At 38.6% G+C, this 22,184-nt stretch overlaps 1 protein-coding gene across 3 annotated transcripts in view; it reads left to right on the top strand.

The window, feature by feature from the left end:
• galnt13 (polypeptide N-acetylgalactosaminyltransferase 13) overlaps positions 1 to 22,184 on the top strand; it is a 36,193-nt gene extending 14,009 nt beyond the window's left edge. The window contains exons 6-14 of one of the 3 annotated variants that reach the window (XM_035906694.2): positions 2,940 to 3,110; positions 3,662 to 3,779; positions 4,690 to 4,870; positions 6,524 to 6,663; positions 8,609 to 8,707; positions 10,244 to 10,378; positions 10,668 to 10,697; positions 13,473 to 13,695; positions 19,375 to 19,504. In XM_035906694.2, the coding sequence (XP_035762587.1) occupies positions 2,940 to 3,110; positions 3,662 to 3,779; positions 4,690 to 4,870; positions 6,524 to 6,663; positions 8,609 to 8,707; positions 10,244 to 10,378; positions 10,668 to 10,697; positions 13,473 to 13,658 (1,060 nt within the window). In that variant the 3' untranslated portion in view covers positions 13,659 to 13,695; positions 19,375 to 19,504. Of the gene's footprint in view, positions 1 to 2,939; positions 3,111 to 3,661; positions 3,780 to 4,689; positions 4,871 to 6,523; positions 6,664 to 8,608; positions 8,708 to 10,243; positions 10,379 to 10,667; positions 10,698 to 13,472; positions 13,696 to 19,374 lie in introns of all 3 variants that reach the window. The other 2 variants (XM_087853121.1, XM_087853122.1) reach the window with 2 other exon arrangements.

The following is a 22,184-nucleotide window of genomic DNA, read 5'->3' as shown; positions in this document are numbered from 1 at the left end:
TAAAATTGACATCACTAAGTATTTTGAATTTAATGCTGTTTTTTTGAAGGCACTGATAGGAAATCACACATATGTTTGATGTTTTTGCAGCAGTGTGGTGCACTGCTGCAAAACCTCCTATTGTTTTGACAGTTTAGTGTTACTATTGAGCCCTAAAAAGGCTTTATTACTGCAGTTGTTATCATATTTCGCCTTAGTTGCATCACTGGGTACTTGAGCCAAAACTATCTGAATACTGATGGGAAAGCAAACTTTCAGTTATTAATACGCTGCCTGGCACTGCTGATATGAGATAATAATTATGCTGCAACCTCAGAGGAAAAGATAGCTTCTGTCAATCTGCAGGTTATGCAAACTGTGTAGAGTGTAAGGTTGAGAACCCAAAAAACAGACACAGGAGGCAGCAGGGTTTAACAAAAGGTAAGCCGTTTAATTAGGTTGATGGCAGACGTCCACAGAGCAAAACACGAAGAGAAACAAAACCTAAGCCGTAAGAGCATGAAGACAAAACCACCCGGGTGATGATCACAGACAGGGACAGAGGGGAAGACGACAACATTTATATGAGAGTATTTATAATTAAGGGAAAGTGGACACAGCCCTGTAACGAGACACAGGTGAAGATAATCAAAGACAGCGAGTCAGGTGGGAAGTAAGACTAAATCCAAAACACCGGAGATGAATCATTACTGGGAAAAAAGGGAAATAACTAATAAATGCAGAGATTAGACACACACCTACGCACAGCAGTTTTACACTAAGGCAAATACTGGGACATTTCAGTAAAGTTATATAAGAAAGTCATTAAAGCGAAATAATCACAGCATCAAAAAAGAAACTGTAATAATAAACAAAACCACCAACAAATAAGAATCCTGGGACCATGACAATTACAGTAACACCGTCATCATGTCAACACTATATGACTTATGCTGTATGCTGTGGGCAAAGGTTTGAGTTTGCTGCGTCTGTAAAACCATTAAACAAATAGCTTTGATTTAAAGTGATGAAGAATTCATTTAATTTATGCTGTTTATCAAAATATTAATATTAACTACTTAAGGCATTTACCCATGCTCTGTAGACACCATTATGCCATCCACTGTTTCTGTGTGACAGTAATGAATGATGATGATCCTCTTGTGATTCTTACCTTATCTGAGGTCAGACACATTAATTTACCCTCAGGAGGAAATTGGTATCATATGACTCTGAATATTGTATTATGGAGCCATTACACTTTTACTGAATGCTGCTGCACATGTATTGATGTCTTTAAGTCTGAGTGCAGACTGTTGAGATGGTGCAGAAATGATACTGTATGTTCAAAGATTTCCAGACCTGTTTTTTTTGATAAAGAAATAATTTTGTCTGTGACTATCCTGAGAGGAAGTACATGCATTTATCTTACAAAATAATACCTGTGCAACCCTACTTCCTACACATCTGCACCACCCTTCAATAAAAACAATGCAGTGATTCCAAGAAACTGTATTTACATTGTCTTCCAACACACAGAACTGAGAATGTTTATCGTTGTTTGTCAGCTGCCCAAGAATTTTGGTGGTCTTGTGTTCGATTTTGTTCAATCTATAATATGTAAAATGTTTAAATAAAACCTCTTATTGTGGGGTAGCTACAGTCTTACTGTGCTGTTGTAATGCATGCAAGAAAATTGTCTTGATCAAATAAACATAGACATTGTCTGGATGGCAGCATATAAAACATAGAATATATCTTTTTAAAAATTTATCCCATAAGATTTTAGCCTTTCAACTCTGTGCTGGTAATAAGTTGGGTGGTCCTTTTCCTCTTTATCTCACAGGATGCAGGATCTGTGATTTCCATCACACCACCTTACCTACTTCCTCTCAATCCCTCTTAAATGAGCTCGGGCTCTGGAACTTGTGTTTTTCTTTGCATGGTAAATTTTTAGCTGCGATAAAATTGCGTTCAGTTGCAATGATTTTCAGAGCCCGTGAAGTGATTTCCATTACAGAATTGTAGCTGGGTTTTTTTTTCTACTGCAGTGTTGCCTGAGGGCAAATTCAAAATATTCAAGATTCAATATTGGTTTTCTCCGTGTCCCCTGTGTACCGAGATCTCCCTGGATTCTCTGAATATTGCTTCCATAATTTCAGAAATGAAATTATTGTGTTATTCCATCTGCCTGCTTTTCTAGGTGTTTTTGTTGTCACTGTTGATCTTTTCTTTGGTCACTTCCGCTTTCCCACTATTTTAAATTCCACTCATTCTTAATTTTGTCGTCATCCCCTCTGATCCCATAATCTTCTTGACTCCTTCTCCAAAGCCAATCAGCCTCTCAGATCCCTGTCCTTTAAAACACAGTGTCATTCTGCCCTTCAAACTGTTACACAATCCTCGTTCCCCCAGCTCCACCTTAAAAATGTTGTTGGATATAAATTCAACATATTAAGCTACTATATATTCCATCTAATATTCAATATATTGTCTGTATTTTGTGTTTAGGGTTTAAATGACTTCTGTTTTGACTTTGTATTTCATAAGTTGAAACAGGGATTCATCTCTGTTTTTACAGAAATGTTTATATTACAGCAGCTGAGTGGACAAAAGGAGAACAACACATTTGATTTAATTTTCATATTTTCTTGTAACTTTTTAAAGACTAACCAGTTAATTGATTAATCAAAACGTGAATGTTCAGCTGATTGCAGCGCATTATGATTAATGATCATTTTCTTCAGAACATTTAATAATGTGAATAATAGCTAGTTGCTGGCATGGTGTGCGTCGAATTTGCAGTTACAACCCAGAACCTGATTTCTTCACAGTATGCGGTCGATTTTATGATGGTGGGATGTTGAGGCGCGTTGAATATGATAATGAACCACATGCTTCATTTCAGTCAAGCCAGTTTCATAATACATGTGAACATTATGGCGCTTTCTGTGTTTCAGGACTGCAGTGGTGTGCCCTATCATAGATGTCATCAGCGACGAGACATTTGAATACATGGCAGGCTCTGATATGACTTACGGTGGATTCAACTGGAAGCTGAATTTTCGATGGTATCCTGTTCCCCAGCGGGAGATGGATCGACGCAAAGGGGATAGAACACTCCCCGTCAGGTACATCTGTGTTGGAAATATTTTGTAAGCTTAATTAAATGCAGCTTTTTTTCTTTACAGCAGGCTACAGAGGAAACGCTGAAAGTTAAATTTCTCTACAAAATATTCTTTTATAAAAAGCTCCATTTTTATCTAGAGCTAGAAATAGATCATCTTTCCCTCTGTGTCCCACTGATGCCAGCTTCTGCCTAAATGGCATCCACAGAGTTGTGATGTTTCTCTTTGTAGTATAAGTATCCATGTTTTTTGAAACAGGAAAATAGAAACTGCTTAGAGCTGCCTTTTTTGGCTTCACAAAACTCATCTGTATGCAAATCACTCCAAGCAGCAAACAATATCCTTTATTTAGGACTGACTTGAGTATAGAATGAATTAAAAGATGAAAGTAATTGCCCCTCTAAGGCTTTGTTTCAAATTGTCAAACAAATTGGCCTGTTATTATATCCTCAATGTTCCCTTTAGTTACAAAAAGATGCTAACGAATTCAGTATGAGGAAATGAAATATTACAAAGAGGTTTTGTGTTGTTGCCTTAATTTATGTTTTTTGCAGGACTCCCACCATGGCAGGAGGATTATTCTCTATAGACAAGACGTATTTTGAAGAAATTGGGAGTTACGATCCAGGGATGGATATCTGGGGAGGAGAAAACCTGGAAATGTCTTTTAGAGTGAGTGGTTTCTCTGTATACCAGCACACGTTTCTGCCTTGTGATGTTCCCTTTTTGTAGATATTTACACATATTATAAAATTGGATGATCTTTCTAAATATATATAAAAAAATACACTGTTGCAAACATTTTTTGTTTCCTGCTGCAACCATGTGGTTGCTGCTGCTGATTTTTTTGTGAGAGTCTCTTTTTGTGCATCATCCTGGCAAATGTACTATTGTGCATTGATGGGTTTGAGCACTTTGGCAGACATCTGTGGACAGATTTTGTCATTGTTGTAATGTCACAACTGTACAGGATGTACTCATGAAACCTTGCAGATGTGGAACTGACATCACATGAAAGCCTTAGATGTGTGTGCTCATATTAAATGTTGGTGCCTGGCACCAACATAAGGGAAAAATATTTAGTCTCTTTGCTTTATGTTTGTACAGTTTATTGTAAAAAGTATATGTTATTATTACCAGTTAGTGATAGTGTGGTTCGTACTTCACCTCATGAGTCTCTCTGAATTTGCTATCATGGAAAATTTAGTTCTGGGGACACCTACTGTACCAGAAACTATGACAAGGGCAGTTTATAGAAGGTGTTTTTGTCTTCCTGTCACAGCTTGTCGTTAGTAATCAGAAAACATGAAGTGCTGTTAAAGGCATGCCTGTGAGCTGCAGTATCTAGTCACAAACAGATCTACAGAAAGTGTGTGTGTGGTACGATGGTACGCTGTTAAAATTTAAGAGCAAATCTTTTTACTGCTAACAAACGTTATCATTTATGTAGGTCACCTAAGCATCAAGGGGGTAGAACAAAGGGAACAAGCATTCACTGACTGTTTCATCAGTTTTTATCCAGCCTATTTGTCTGCTTTCCTGTCACATACTACATAAATCTGCCTTGTCTCTACGCTTGCAGATTTGGCAATGCGGTGGCTCCTTGGAAATTGTAACATGTTCACATGTGGGCCATGTTTTCCGGAAGGCCACCCCATACAGTTTCCCTGGAGGAACGGGCCAAGTCATCAACAAGAACAACAGGCGCCTGGCCGAAGTCTGGATGGATGATTTCAAAGACTTCTTTTATATCATATCACCAGGTACAGAGCAATGAAACTGCCACCATGTCACTACTACTCTCAGCCACTAAAATGATGCAGAAAACTGAAACTGAAAACCATCAGCTCTGCTGGTTTTACATGTTATAAAAAAGTTTCAGTGTGCACTGCTGGTCAAAGGAAGACGTGAACAAACCTCATTGCTGGACCCCTGTGTGGTTAATTTAGCAAATTGGTGTAAAAGGAAAGACATGTCTCTTCCATTTTCATTCTCTTGCAAGGTTCTTTTTTTATTCTTATGCAAATGTACATTTTCTTTTACTTTTATATTTGAATTTAATGCAGCTTTGCCATCTTCAAAGTGGGATTAATGAATTCCTTCTCTCTTGAACTTGGGTTCAGAAATTAGTCACGTACGGCCATCTTTCAAACAGAGCTCAAACACATATGGACAAACTAGAACAATACGACTGTGCAGATTGAGAGATGAGTACCCCTCCATCTGTCGACTTAGTAATGTGATTACCCTTTTGCAGGAAGCGGTATCCCGGAAATCTCGGGTTAACTGTTTTAGATGCCAGCCAACCTATAAGGGATCATCCACAATCTTTTGATCTTACAGCACAAAATGTGACCTTCTCTTCCTCTCAGTCAGGCAGGATTCTCCACGGGCATGTGTGCAGACAGAGCCAGGGCTGTGATGGATGAGTTTCTCTGTATATTGTGGCCCCGCGATGACTGTCTGTTCCTCCAGGACATTAGGGAGAATGATCTGGGTTGTGCTGCTGCCAGACCTCCCTTATTGGTGGAGAAGAGCACAGTATGTTGCTCAGGCTGAATTTGGGAGTGGCATCTAGTGATCCTATTAAAAGTGTACCCCTTTCCTTGTCCTTCCTCTGCGCTGCATCTAAGAGGCTATTCATCATGATCTATAACATGTGATGCTTAGCCCCCGCAGATAGGAAAAAAAGAGAGGAAGAGAAAAGTAGCCTTCAGCTCACTGCTTTTATCTGCCAACTTGATATTTCTGTTTCCCACATTAAAGCTTGAGATGCTATTGGTATTGGTAAGCTGTTTGCAATATCTTAGTCTTGTGTGATAGATAGATCGATAGATAGATAGATAGATTCATACAGTACAGTGCTGTACGTCTTACATGTTGACTGGTTTTTGAAAGCTGTCCTCTATTTTCCCTCATTGCAATCATGCTCTTTCATATTAAATTACCACCTTGAGTCTATCTGCATTCAAGCTACGAGTCCTCAAGCGGCACTTTAGGAAGAAACCATCTGTCTAATGTGTTTGTAAGTGTCTGTGCCCAGTCGCTGTCTAATCCTTTCTTAGTCTTTAGTTTCATCAAGGCTGATACATCAGGCAGTTCACATTTGGCTAAAGTGACTTACATCATGGCCCACAGTTATTGCACAGCTTTTGTACTTGTGCGCTATTGAAGGAGATGCATCTTCCACATTACACTGTTTGTAAATGGGATTGCAGGCTAACATTATGATTGGGATATTTTCAGGTAAAGCGCTTTGTTTCCCTTCATAAAGGTTCCCTCTGGTGTCTGGTCTCGGTGGTGCACAGACTCAGAACCATCCTATTTTTCAGAGCAGAAAATGTGGCTCTTAATGTGACGGATGATGTTCACTGATACATATGGCTGCATTTCCTGTCTTGACATTTCATTTGCAGGCGTGATGCGGGTGGAGTACGGAGACGTCTCCTCTCGCAAAACCCTCCGTGAGGCCTTAAAGTGCAAACCGTTTTCCTGGTATCTAGAGAACATCTACCCAGACTCCCAGATCCCAAGAAGATACTACTCTCTTGGTGAAGTATGAGCTCTCTTATACTCTAATCTTCTATAATGTATCGCATACACCGGCTCCCTCTGCGTTCAGTCAGATATATCCTTTTAGCGCCTGGCCTCATTTTTTTCATTTTCTTTCAGAAAGGCAATATCTCTGAGATATAGCCAGAAAATATCAGGATCCAGGAAAGGCTTAAAAAAAGCTGAAAAACAAACAACCAAGTTTGTATTGAACGTGTATAATAAACAGACGTGTGGCTGTTCAAGGACTCTGTATTGATCCCCCCCCACATGTTGAGGCAGTGAGATAAAGCTCGTGTATGCATTCTAGATAGTATTCTGCTCTTTAAAGAACAAAAAAGACTGTTTCCGAGTATCTACCTTAGAAATCTGATTTTTCATAGGGTTGTTAATAGGTAGAAATTGTAAGCATGTAGTATGGTTTGATAACTACTCATTTACAGTTTTGACGCAGCTTATTTTACGAGAGATGTTTTAGTTATTTCCCTTCCGCTTTTTTAAAGTGACCACAATCAGCTTCTTGATGAACATAGCTTTGTGTGGGAAGCATTGAAGCGGGGGTCAACTCAGTGCTAACATGGACCGTGCTATCTGGACATAGATGGAGGTCATGTAAAAGTAATGTCAGTCTAAGAACTGAGGGTGAAATGAGGTTGTAATCCTCTAACACTCATACAGCTGAGGATGAGGGGACTTTTCTCTCTCCTTTGCACTGCTCTCCTATACTGCAGTGAAAACTGGTTTTCTCTATCTCCCTTTAGCCACTGCAGCACCTTTTTCCCCATTTTCCTCTAAACCAGACTACTTCTGGCTGATTCTCATCCCCCATAACACACAGTCAGCCTTTCTTTAACAGCCGGAACCATTAGGTTTTATATCACTTAATTATTATGAATGCCATTCCGTTCCTGCATGATAGGCATGGTAATGGCTTAGGCAACATACATAGTCAGCTCCGCTTTAGCTCTGTGAATGTAGGAGTTCATTAGATAGCTGAGTTGACTGGAAGTCAGTAGGAGCTGTGATAATTGCTTATTGAGAAGTGTGCAGTCAACTTAGCTCAGTTTCATCTTTAAAAGTGGATATAATGAACAGAGGTTGGACTAAATTAACTCAATGACATGGTATATACATGATTTTAGCTAAAACATTTATGGAAGATGGTGACAAACTTTTTCCAGTTTCCAAAAAGAAAGCATCATTAAATCTGTGACTTGCATTTAAAGTGGTTTCAGCATTAGTAATGCTGCAATATTTGCAAACCTGGGGTGGCAACTAACATTATTCTCTGTTATTTACTTATATGATTATTTTGTCAAATGCCAAGAAATAGGTTAATTTTTTTAACCCTTTAAAGCCTGAACCATGAAATAATTGCCAGAAAATTAAAGATTTTGGAAATCAAGTGATTATTAAGCCTTCTGACAAAAAATTAAAAACAAAACCCTTAAAAATATATTGTGCCATTTATTTTCCTGTTTTGGGAGGGAAATAAACACTGAGGTATATGTTTCCAAAACTCATGGATCAAATATAATACATTTGGGTTTAAAAGGTTAATTAAAAAACGAATCAAACTCTAAAGATACTCAGTACTACTGAGTGAACTAAAATGCTGTTGCTAATTATATATTAACAGATTAATTTCTTTGGAAGACAATATTTAAGATGTAGTGATTGATAATCAATTTGCATAAGAGATCCTTGGATGAAGAATTCAAACAATGAGGGAGGACAAAAAAAACAAGGACTTGGAAAAGGGAATTTTTTATTGATGTATTAAATGGGACGTCATTATTCTGGTAATTTATTTTTTTCTGTTCCTGTAGCCTAGCTGTTGTCAAAAGAAACATAAATAAAATGCTATGATGTAACACTTTAAGACTTTAGTGTTACAAAGTTAATAAACTTGTACTTCTTATTTGTAAATATGAACTTCCTGTCTATAGATCAGAAATGTTGAAACCAACCAGTGTATGGACAACATGGGGAGAAAGGAGAACGAGAAGGTTGGCTTTTTCAACTGCCACGGCATGGGTGGAAACCAGGTGAGGAGATAACAGGAAATACTGTATTGAGAGCATTATACTTAATTGTGAAAAGAAATACTATTGTCTATATTATAATAGAATTTGCAAATGTAACTTTAAATCTGAATGAAACTAAGCACAGCCTTAAGTGTTCTACTTGGGTAGCAGCCAGGTGTTGCTAACTAAACGTACTTGATTAATTGATCATTAGCAGGTGTGAGCACCTCTATAATTTGCAGTTTGCTGATCTGGACCATTTAGGTGTTAACACAATGTTCCCAGGACATGCCAACAAATTTACTCCAAGGTCAGGACATGTAATACTTAAAGATATTAAAAGCACAATCCCAAGAACTAGATCTCAGACCATCCAGGCTTCAATTAGCATGTTAAAGTTCATGATGGTACAATTAGCGTGAACTAATCGAGCTTGATTGGACGACTTGTTGGGAAAACCTGTTCTCTTTAAAAAGAGTATGGCAGCATGGCTTAGTTTGCAAAATTGTATCTGAACAAACCACGGGACTTCTTGAACAAGACTTCCCTCCTTTGGACTGATAGCACCAGATTGGAGGTGCACAGCACCATGTTTAGTAAAACCTAAACACAACACATTAGTACAGATACCTCATACCAGCTGTCAGGCACAGTAGATGATTTGACCCCGTTTTGCAGCCACAGGACCTGGGCGCCTTGTAGTCATTCAGTCGACCATGAGCCGTTCTCCGTATCAAAGTATTCTAGAGTCAAATGTGAGGCCATCTGTTTGACAGCTAAAGCCTGGGTCATGCAGTAGGTCAGTGACTCCAGCAAATCTGCAGCAGAAGGACTGAAAAATAAAATAATCACGGTGTTGCAATGGTCCAGTCAAATCAGACCTCAGCTTGACTGAAATGTTATGGCAGGACCTTAAGAGAGCTGCGCAGAAACGAATGCTTCAGTTTCTCCACAGTGATTCGAGAGAATGATGATTTCAAATTATTGCTCATCATTTCAAATTATTACTGCTAAAGATGGTTCTCCAAGCTACTAAATCATGGGGTGTACTTAATTTTAAAGTGCAGCCTCTAGCAGTACATTATCTTGCCCAAAAACTTGACTTCAGGTTGGAAGCGAGGAGTGTTAATCTCCAACTTCTAAGTCAATGTGCAGATTTTCAATACAATGCTTTCTGTCTCTCATTTCTGAAGCCCAGTGTTGATTAGACTCAAAGATTTCTAGCCCAGAATTCACTTTGGTCCAATCAATATTCTTTATACTCAAGTCTCATTATAGTTTTTTTTCTGCAGCACACAAGACAGAGTATCTGTCCAGTCTTGTACAAAAAATATTTGTAGAACATCCTGGAAATGCCCAATAAAGTACACAATCAATTTTTAAAAAGCTCTAGATTGTAAACAAAAAAGAAAACAAAAAGAAAAAAAATTAAGGTTTAATAAATATGTACAGTTTAGTCATCTATCCATAAAACCCCTTACAATACTGTTGTTTTATTTTTTGTGATGTTGATGTTACTGATATTTTTCAAGAGCTAAATAAAACCTCTTCCTGTAGGTGTTCTCGTACACTGCGGATAAAGAAATCAGAACAGATGACCTCTGCCTGGATGTCTCCCGCCTCAACGGGCCTGTTGTCATGCTCAAGTGTCACCACATGAAGGGCAATCAGATGTTTGAGTACGATGCTGAGGTAGGATCTGTGGCCCTTGTAGGAACCAAATAATTCAAAATAAGGGTTCTAAAGCAAGTGGCCATTATTTTCCCCTGTTCCTCAATTTAACGTTTGTACCTTTACCTGTCAAAAGGTAATTTCATGAGCAATAGGACACAAAGGATTTTTGGTCGTGGGAAACTAGAATGACTGTTTTCTGCCACAAGATGGTGCTGTGTGTTGTTGTTGTTGTTTTTTAAAGCACCACGGAAGTTGAGTTGCTATTTCAACCCAGCAGCTGTTTCTCTTTTCTCGTCTCATTATGTAGTATGTTGGCAAGTGGGAATATGATTTTGAGGTAAGCTGTTCAATTTGTCCCTCCTGAAGTGCCACATTGTGATTTAGTATTGTGAGTATGAGTGTGTGGACTCTGAAGTGTTAGTGTTTAGTACGGTAGATTGTTTATATAAATATATTTTTTGGATGTGTACTGAAGCTTTTTTCTACATTGGCGACCTGGGAATCACGCATTGCAATTTATCCTTTTATATTTTGTAGACAAATATATTGTATGTGCAGCAGAACAATCAAGTCACCAAATAATTTACATCGCAGAGAGAAACTGAAGTCTAACTTATAAGCCCCCTCAAAAAACAAACAAAAAAACAAACAAACCAAAACACAAGTATGTCCTACAAATATCAAAGAAAACTGATTGCATGCATTAGGTGCAAAATGGTGAGGTGAAAAAATAATAACCTTATGTCTATTTTTTAGCTGTGTTGCTCATTACAGGTATTGCTATATGTGTATATATGTATGTATCAAAGTCTTTTCCTTTTGCTATAGCACTGAATTAGAAAATATAAAAAATCGACAAAGCATATTGAACACCAGGGTTTCACTTTACCTAATATTCCTGGATATGCAAGCAGTAATAAGCTTGCATTTTTGATATTCAGTCAAATGAAGAAACAGATGTTGTGGGCAGGAAACAAAGACATTTTAAATCTCATAGGAAAACTAAATATTCTTCTCAAGCCTTGTTTCCTCAGAATACATCAAAATCAAAATACATTATGGATTACACAACTCAAAAAGCATTTTTATATGAACAATTTATGCATTTTTAATCCTCTGGGAGATGGTTAGACGAGGCAGCATCGCATGCAGAGTTGTCTATGAGTGATTGAGATGTCCTATCACTGACATGGCGATATGACAAAGTGAGGAAGCTCAGAGGCCTTTCCATCCAGCATTGAACAAATCCATGGAGAAATCCTTTCATTACACTTTGCTCTCAGTGTGCTTTTCTTAAAATGGGAAAAAAAAGAGGAATAAAATGAATAATTCATAGCAAAGAGGACCGGTCTCTGTTGTAAACAGCTCTGGGGTTTCATTGCTGTCAGTGGCCGGTGTTATTTTTAGCCCAGGTGTGACTGACAGGGACTGAATCCTGGATGACTACAGTACCATTAACATTTCATCTGGTCATCAGTTTCACTTTCACAGAAATACCTGGCTTCTCCATATTCCTCCTGTATTCATTTACAGTTGTGACCGACTTCCACTTTCCTGTTCACCTACTCTGCTGTTTCAGCCAGTAATAAGTTCTGTACTTTTTACAATTTATCTGTACTTTTTAACTTTGCTGTGCTTGTCAAGTTGTGTTTTAGCTTTAGTAGAGTCTAATTACTGTAGTTTTTAAACTTTTTTTTTTTCAGCCAGTTTTCTGGCTAAAGAAACCCAAAATGTTCTTTATTTTTGTAAGACTTAAAATATTTGAGCTAATCATTATTTAATTCACACTTGAACTATTGCAGCAAAATGCAAGTAATGAGTTTATTGGAGATAAAGAGTTTGAGGCATGGATTGGCATATTGATTGAATAGCTATTTACAAGTGAGGCACACTAAGCCACAGGCTGTATCAGCGAGCAAAATAGGAGAACCAAATAGATAAACTCAAATTCCTGCAGGTAAGGGGCATGACATGACCGCGTTTCACCACTGTTGGACATTCTCTTTATTACGCTTGAAGCTCACACAAGTCGGCTCAGCTTCCCAGCTGCCAGCCACATACCAACAACAACAGCAACACCACAACAGGACTCTACACCGATCTTAAGTTGGCGAGGCGTGATTGCGATGCCGCGCAGCTGGGTCCGCTTTCCCTGTCGCGGCACCGCCGACCACGCCCTGCCACAAATAAGAACATAGATGACATGTTTGTACTAAATATCTAACTTTTTTTTTTTTTTTTTAATTGTCCATCTCGTTTTATAAATTACCCCCAAAAATTATTTGCATTGTGCTAATTTTGGCAAATACCGTCTGCCTCATTGTAAGGATATGTTCAAATTGTTGATGTGGTCATTTTCTCAGGGGTTTGAAACCAACCTCCTTGACTTTCAAGTGGTTGCTTTGGAGACAGCAACCAGGCCTGCAACTACTTGCAGTCAGTTGCTGACCTCAAAGCCACTTTGTGCACCAAGATGTCTATTAAAAATAAGTGGGTCTCCTATCAGACTGTCAACAGTCTGCCATTGAATGGGGTCAAGTTGGCAGTTACATGCAATCTGTGACAACAGAGGGATTAACTGTGATAAATCAGCAGAATATGGCACCTTTATATTAAACATTAAACTGTGATGTAATTGCTGCAGGATGGCAGTTTAACTAAAGAATGACATAGGCACTCTGCTTGCTTTTATATAGGAATTTAACCAGAAAACTTTCAATGGGCAAGCGCTTATTGGTGCAAACACACTCAGATTCATAAATGCAGACAGATTTTAATGTGTTGCCAATCTGTCTGCATCAATGAGATCTGCCTACAAGTGATTGTTGCTACTGATTTTTTTGCAAGGAGGTTGCCATCCTGTTACCTTTTTTCGTGGGTGACTGAGCCAATAGTCACATGAATAATTTGAAACATGACCCATATCGCTTATGAAGATATGGTCTATCTAATAACTAAATAAAATAAGAAATGGACCAAATAAGTCAGACATTTAGTCAGTGTCTGGGAAAGTTTACTGCGAAGAACAGGCGCATCAGTTTAAGAATTACTTTATGACTCTGTGACTTACCTTGAAAACCATCTGTCCCTTTTCCCTCCTGGCTCACTGCAGAAGCACACCTTCCTCCACATCATCACCCAATCATGTCTGACCATCGGCCGTCTGGAGGACGGCACCTATGGCCCCACTGTGGAGTACTGTAACAACAGTCCAATACAGTCGTGGATCCTCCACAACTACACTCGTCTGGAGGTCGCTAGACACCTCTACTTCAGTCCCACGGATTATTTTCTCTAAACTCAAGTCTGCTCTCGGGGGCTACGGGGGGCGTGAGGTGAGCAGATTAGCACAAGTTAGGTGTAGAATAGAGGTTGGTGGTCATCATAGTTGCTCTGTAGCAACGTAGTTTCACACTGTTAGAATTCACTAGACCTGTTTGGGCTGTAATAGGCAATTTTGGCTGTTTTGAGAGTATGTTTGACTTTCTGATTTTTGTCAGTGAGAGTAGACTTGTGGTTCTTCCAGGTGTATGCCTGAATGTGCATGTGTTTTAGGAAGCATTAACACTTTTTTGTTATTGGTGACCTTTCAAGGGGAGTGCACAGAGACATGGGAAGAGCTTCATCACGCAATGACAGATGTCCTGTCAAGATGCTTCTCTGTATAAGATGCTATCTGGAAGACCTTTAGCTAATCTTTTTCCTAAATTACATCTTAATTGACATTTATTTTCCAAAATAAATATATTTTGATGTGAAAATTCACTGGCTGTCCCCTGGACTGCCTGCACATGATGAATGATGGCCGAGATGGAGGACGTGCTTATTTTTAGCTGATTATCTGCATGCGGAGCTTATTCAAATGGGCTCGCCATTGTTTACAAGTTCTTTTGAAGTGATCCTTCATTGTGAACCTATCTTTCATGGCTGTAGTTGCTCAGGCCACTCTCTTATTGGCCAAAAGCAGCTGTGTACACAGTGTTCCATGTACATTGTAAAACGCCCATTATCAGTGTTTTTTCACCACTAAGCCTTCTTATTTACATACCTTTTGTGAGGAATGTTCTTCAGCTCAGCATTTCTGTCCATTTCGGAGTTGTTATTTTCCTGCCTTTTCCAGGCGTTGTGTCTGTCAGTCATTCTCTCTGTAGCCAATTCTGTTCTGTTGAGTAATTTGGAGTGAACACCTCAGAATCCTGTACTGTTGTATCTCTCAAAACGCTAAAGAGCAATTTCTCTGTAGCATGCCACAGTTTCTGTGTCCAAGCAGGGCAAATTGGGTAAGGAGCTCCCGGGACTGCTGGTGTGTGTCAGAGTTGTGGCAGTATAGTGACCTGCTGTTAGATGGCCTGATTTGCTGTTCACTCTCAGACGTCCTCCTAGCATAGCAAGCAGAGAGGAGCACGTACACAAGAGAAGGGCTCCATTAAAGTCATTAAATGACACTGTTGCTGAATCTGCCCTGAGATACAAAAGTATCTGCTGTGTTTGTATCTCCCACAAAAAAAGCCACTCCTCTATCTAGATCCCCAGCAGCAAGCACAGAAGATCACGTCAAAACAAGAACCTCTCTGCCTCTCAGCAAGTCCAGTGTGCTGTGTGGTGATAAAGAGGATGCTATTCCTCAACCTGGGTTATGGTTAGAAACGGTCATCATTTAATTAGCTGGTCTCAGCTGTGCACACACTCGGTTTCTTGCTCTGGAGACTGTGCTTGGTTTGCTGGGAGGAAGATGGGAGTTTCCTCTGCCCCAAAGAAAGCATGAAATAATTATGAGCAAAGGACAGGACCTCCATATTTCGAGTAATTTCATTGAACATGGAACTTTTTTTTTTTTTTTTCAAATCATACTTTTCTTGTGCTACATGTTCTCCTGGAGTAAATTTAGATTTTGAATGAAAGGAAAAATATTATCTTTATGATTTAAGGCTGTTTAGAAAGGCTTTGTAAATGATTATGCCCTGCGCATGGCTCAAAAATGTAGTATTCATTCAGTCTGGATTAGGAAAAAATTGTTGATCTTTGCTTCTTTTTTATTCTTCTTCTCAATAGTTTAAGGAGAACTTTGCTATGAAGTTACAACTACTATTAAAGAACTACTTTTATTTTAATTAAAGTATAGTGTAGCACAAGCTTATTGTTCTTTTCCTTTGTTTTTGGACAGGTGTGTGAGGTTGTGTTCCACCTGCTCTCTTTGTTCTCACTCTGTTTGAACAAGTGTGCCCTGTAGGGCAGTCTGCAATGTGTACTTCAGGAAAGGGGTGTGTGTGTGTGTGTGTGTGTGTGTGTGCGTGCGTGCGTGCGCATATATGGCTGTGTTTGCATGCACTTCTTTGTATCCAGGCAGATAGTGTTGGGCCCTTGTGTTTTATAGCTTGAGATCAAACATGGCCTGAGCATCTCCGTGAGCTCATTAGTCTGAATATCCTCTGTTAACAGTCAAAACACAATCTTGTTTTAATGAAGAATTATGCCTCGATTGCAGAATTTAAAAAAAACAAAATCATGCTTAATGACCAGTTTTTATGCCATGATGTATTTTTAGGTTACTTGTTCACCTGCGTTTTATTTTTTATGCTAATATAACATTGGGTTAAGCTGAAAACTGCTAAACCTGAGGCTATCTCTGTTTTGGTTTTCATTTATACGCTTATACATTTTCATATATTACATGGCATTGAGGGCTCTCTCACAGTTGTTAGTGGGGGGTGTTATCTCTGGTGACGTGTGGCAGATAGCCACAGATTCTCTCCTGTGGTACATACCACTTGTGTGGTGCTTGAGTTCGAACTCATCACAACAGGTGTGTTATTTCCAGTCTGGTCCAGTTTGTCCTGTTTTCTAGCCTTTCTGGTTTCCACGAAAAAGCATCACATAGGACAGACAGGAGCGATGGAGTGGAGCAGGAGAAGGAATACTGTAATTACATTAACAGGGACCCTGTTCTATTTAAGTGTCTTGATGAGCTATGGCAGTGACAGTGAGCCAGTATGCACAGTACCAGATCCCTGAGAGTGTAAATGGTTTTCACTCATCATTATTTTACTAAAATGTCTTTCATGAAGAAAGCCAGTTAATCAGTCATTGTCACCTGAGCCCAGTTAGACAGAGCCCAATCCAACTTGTCCCACGGTCAATTTAGTTAGTAGATGATGGCATATTTGGCCTGTGATGTGTAATGAAGCCACTGTGAGAAATGTAAGGTTATTAAAATACTTCTATAATGATAAGCTTTGCAATTACACACCTTCATTAGTTCTGTACAGGTGTTTTTACTGGTATACAATGCTGTGCAAGTCTAGAGCAACCTCTTATTTCTTTATATTTTGCTAGGAAACAGGGAACTAAGTGCAGTGATTCTCAAAACATGTGCAAACATGCATAGAAATACAGTTTATAAGGCAACAACAGAGTTTGTGCAATTGCAGCGAGCTTGAAAGTCAATATTTGGTATTACTGACTTTATACTTTAAAAAATTACATGGAAGCTGCCTAAGACAGTTCAGCCTGTGTTAAAGTAGTCTTTAGGAATAATTCTCAAGGCCTCTTGAAGGACAGTCAAAGCTCTTCTTTTGTTCCGTGCTTTTACTGCATTGCAGTGTGTTTGAGACCACGCTGAAAACTGAAGCTGCTGCCAATCAGATGCCTTATAGTTGTTGGTGGGTCAGAGTCTGACTTTACTTCTGTGTCCATAATTCCATCTATTTTGACAAAGTCCCTAGAACCACTGGCTGAATTGAACCCCCAACCATGACCGATCCTCCGCCATGTTTAATACATAACTGTGGACACTCCCTGTTGTACCTTTCTCCTGAACTCCTCTGTTCATCATGATTTGAATCTAAATTTTCTAAACTGGATTTATCACTCTATAAATATAATTTGGCATGTCTTGGCCTTTTTTTCTTCTCTGCCTCATCCTTCCACAGAAACAATTTCTTATGAGGTGTCAGTGAACAAGAGATGGATCAGTTCAGTGGCCAGATACATCTCTCTGGTTCTGTGTCAGGTCTTTGCTGGATTTTCCCCCCTATTTTATAAGGACACGACTTTCAAATACAGTGAATCTGCTGTAGCCACTTCTTTTGTCCTTCACTTCTCTAGTTTCCTCAAAATTTTTAAGGACACACTGCGCACCCTGCTCAAATATGCCAGGTTTTCTGCTAATAACTCTTTACAAATCACCTTCTTGGTGCAAAAAAATTTAATGTTGTCAAACTGTGTTGTCTTTGAATCAGCTGAAAAATGGCAACAAATTGTGTGTTTTTTGTGACACACTGCTAATACATGGACTGGTTCTTATATAGGTTTTTTCAACTCTAACTGAGCACTTAAAGTGCTTTATACAACTTGCCTAATTCACCCATCCATACAAGCAACTTTATTTACTATCTTGTCCAAGGATATTTGGCATGCAGACTGGAGGAACCAGATATCGAACCACCAGCCTTCTGATTAGTAGATGATCTGCTCTACCTCCTGAGCTACAGCAACCATAGTAACAAAAATGGAAAATTGTTATCAGGCGATCATTGTGGTGTACTGATTAAGGCACACACAATCATTAGGGTAGAGATATTTGTTGCAACTAATGTCACATTGTAACCTTTTTCCTCTCCTCGTGATCCCTGGTTACTTGTTATCTGTTCTGAAAAAAGATGCTACTATAATGTGTCGCATTAACAATAAAAACACAGTTTATCCCAAGCATGGTGTTGAATAAATAATCGTGATGTGGTCAGTGCTAACAAGCACCAGCAGTATTACTGCTGGTACTAATGGTGCCTATTTTATTGTAGCACTTTGATCAAAAAGTAAATATAATGAGCTGCAGTGTTAACAATAAACTCTTTTTCCTAGGTTATTTTAATAATTGGAATAAATAAATATTTACAACTGTTTGTTATTGTTCCTGAGAATGGACCAGATCACCACATGTATGTGATAAGGGTCACTCAGAGGAACAAACATTATTATCACCTCACATCGCTATCATTTCAGCTCTTTGGTTTGATTTTCTGGCCTGCAGTGAATGGTTGGTGAAAATTAGGAGCTACAGGACCGGATCTTTTCCTTTGTTGATGGCACAGACCAAAACAGAGATATAAACGGAGTATAAACAGACCCTACATTGATTTTTAAAGCTGCTTTGTAATTTCTGGATGTGTAAACAATGTGTTATTTACATTTGTAATCAGAATATAATCACTTTTTTTAATGGTCAAAAAAATCAGCTTTAGAGACTAGAAAATGCCTCAGTAGACCTTCTTGTTAAGGTTAAATGTATGCAGAGGTCTACATTTACTTTGTATGCGATCCACTTGTTCATGATGTGTCTTCACCTGCTATTCAATGAACATTTGCAAACCTAAACATAGTGATAAAACTGAAAACACTGTAGCGAGTTTGTTGCAGTGGTTTTAACATTAAAACAACTCATTTTCCCATTACCACTGAATGTGGGGGGGAAGTTGGCTCTAGAGAGGTTGATGCTTTTGAAGCTCAGTCAATCACAGAAACATCCTTTTGTTAAAGTGCCAATGACAAGTTCCTCCCCCGACAGGAGCCTCGATTTCCACAGCGTTTCACAGTGAGAGGTGTATTGTATGAGGGGTAACCCTTTTTTATTCAAGTCTTTTTCTCTTGATGTTCCTTATTTTGTCATTCTGTTTTTATTGTTTTAATAAATGGTGCAGGCTCAGACTTAAGTTTATTTACTGGGTCAATGGTACAACAAAGCTGAAATTTGGGAAATTAGTAGTTAAAATGAATCTGTGAGGGTTGGTTTGAGTGATGTGCATAGATTCAGCTTTTCTTCAGACCACAGTTGAAGCAGTCAAGCACTGGCAGCTGGCACTGATGCCCTCGGTGATGACCTGCATCTTTGAGGGTACATGACTGTAAAACACAGGGGAGGTTGGTCTTCAACTTGTAATTGTTTAATGTAATGCGTATATATTTACATCAGCTGTAACTGCCTGTTTTTGTTTTGTTTTTTCATCTTTTCTCTCCAGCGACTTACTCTGCTGCATGTGAATAGCAACCAGTGCTTGGACATGCCCTCTGAGGACGACAAGATGGTCCCCACATTGAGAGACTGCAATGGCAGCCGTTCCCAGCAGTGGCTGCTCCGTAACATGACCCTTAGCGTCTGACTCTTCACCTCAGTCCTCTGTCGTTCTTCACCTAACCAGTCCTGGCTTTCCTTACCCTCACCAGATGGCTCTTACCACACATCATGCACCTCTTGCTTTTACATCCTCGCCAAGAAATGCAGAGAACTGGGCAGCAGCGGCTTTTCTTCCATTTGATCATATTACAGTTCAACACAGGTTTAAGGATAAACTGCACTGGCACCTGCATTTCTAAAAATATGATGAGCTGTAGCTTTGGGAACTTTTACAGATCTGAACAAGGATAATGACGTATCGGGTCGTGCATGGAAAACACTCACATCAAAGGAGTCACACTGTGATGGACACCTGCTTGCTGTGAATCTGCTGCACTGACTGCTGATTAGCTTCTGGAAAAACATAAACAGGAGACCATTTGTCATTTTCTGAGACACATCTTTGCAATGGTTGAGATTCTATAACCACCACTGTATCCAGACAGGCATTGATGTATCTACTATAGGTACAGTCGTAAAAGAAAACAGCTGGTTTGCTGCTCATTCTCTTTTCATGTTGGTGTCTACTGTGTCTATGCTTCAAGCAGCATGGTGGTCATTTTAACTGCAACTGTTGACTGACATATGGAGGTCAGCACTGATAGGTGTTACCCTCTTGAGGTGATATACTGAAGGGATAAAGTCGTAGCCCTGTATAACCTACAAATGCTTTTCCTTCTTCTTTATCAAGCCCACTGTAGCATTAGCTATTTAGGACGTGTCTTTTTATCACATTTCATGAGACCGTGTGGTAATAAATCTGCTTGAGAGAAAACTGAAGCCCAACCTTAACAAACTGAACAATCACATTTCAGTTGAAGCCCTGACACCCATATCAGTTGTTACAGTTTAACTTAAGAGGAGTACCATTTTTATGAAGATCCCTTAAACTTGGTTAAAGAGTTGTACTAATCTCTTTAAAGTTATGCTTTCTAGTACTGTGCAGAAAGCCTTGAGCCACCCTTAACTTCTTGATATTTGCAGTGCTTTATTGAAACATGCAAACATACATGGAGATGCAGTATAAGACAAAACAGTTTGTATAATTCTAGGGAGCTTTAAAAAAATCAGTTTTTAGTATTCTTCAACACAGCCTGAACTCTCTTAGGCAGCTTTCTTGTAACTTCCATAAGTAAGTCTTCAGGAATAGTTCTCCAGGCTTTTTAAAAGACATTCAAAGGTCGTCTTTGGATGTTGGCTGCCTTTCTTTCCATTCTGTCAAGTTGATCCCACACTGCTTTATTAATGTTGAGATCCGGGCTCTGGGGACGCCAGTCCATGATTGACAGTGTTTCATTGTGTGCTTTTCTATCCAGGTATGATTTTACTACATTGGCGGTGTGTTTGGGGATGGTGGATCTAAATCTGATCAATTTTGATGAGTTTTGAAGATCCCCCAGTAATAGTGGCTAAATTGCAGTCACAACCATGACAGAGCCGCCACCTTGTTTTACAGATGGCTATAGAGACTCACTATTGAACCTCTCTCCTGAATGCCTTTGTTCATAGTCATGATGGTTTAAAGAAATTGTGGGGAAAATGTTTTTTGCAACAGAATGCTAATAACAAAGCGCCTAAAGATACAATTTAAAATTGGTTCTGTGGTAAGTTGTCTGTTATGTTTAGTCACAATACTGGTTTATCCCTTGGGTTAGGTTCTTATGCCTGAATGAGTTATAGGTTATTATTAAGTGGATATAAATGCAAAAATGCAAAATCCCCCCCAAAACATTAGTCTGAAAATGGTCAGGTACAAGAACTTGTCTGAAATTAATAAAAAAAACAACAACAACAAAAAGCAGTCAATGTCCAAAGACAAAATTTTAAAGATATCCTAGTGATAATTATTGCTCAAGACCACTTTAAAAATTGGAAGCAAAGCAAAAGGAAATGAGGGGCAACTCGAGACTTTTGCACAGCACTATACCTGAAACATATCTTTGAAATTCCAGATCTGTTGTTAACTAACGCAGCTGTTAATGTTTCGTATTACTCCAACAGGAATTACATCATGGAAGTTAATCTATTACAGGTGATGAGAAATATGATGTTGCTGTTGGACTTGAAATACAAGTGATACATTTTGAATGAATGTAGATTTTAACAGGTACTTTTGAGAAAATCACACTGTAATATTATAGCTATCATTACATCAAAAAGATTATTTTTAAGTCAGTTTCCATATGATTTCAAATTCTTTCCATTGGAGATATCATGACATATCCGGGTGCAAATCTTTCTTTATAAAAGTTGTTACATGTTTGGTTTTTAGTGATTTTGGATGGTGGATTCGTTTTATGTTTGAAAAGGATGGTTTGAGATAAAATATTGCAGCTTATTGATATTAAATAATTACCATATCTCATAAATAAATGATACAAAGTCTTGATCATTGCATTAAGTGAATATGAAGTATATCAGTACTCATCGTTACCTTTACAGATATCTTTCACCACATTCGGCAAACAAATTGTATTGTACATAATGCTGTTCAGATGTATCTAGCACCATTGTTGTTATATATACAGAACCAATTATTTTTCTAAGATGCTGTAAAACTGGAATATTCTTGCAAAACATACTGAATGATGATTAAACAAAATCACTGGATAGATTTGGAAGTAATAAAAACAGTGCTGACACTGGGTTTTAAAA

This window comes from Neolamprologus brichardi, chromosome 16 (genome assembly GCF_056152115.1).
Source record: "Neolamprologus brichardi isolate AB-2024 chromosome 16, ASM5615211v1, whole genome shotgun sequence".
Taxonomy (NCBI): Eukaryota; Metazoa; Chordata; class Actinopteri; order Cichliformes; family Cichlidae; genus Neolamprologus; species Neolamprologus brichardi.
Note: the sequence above shows the minus strand (reverse complement) of the source record. Positions and strands in the feature narration are given on the sequence as shown.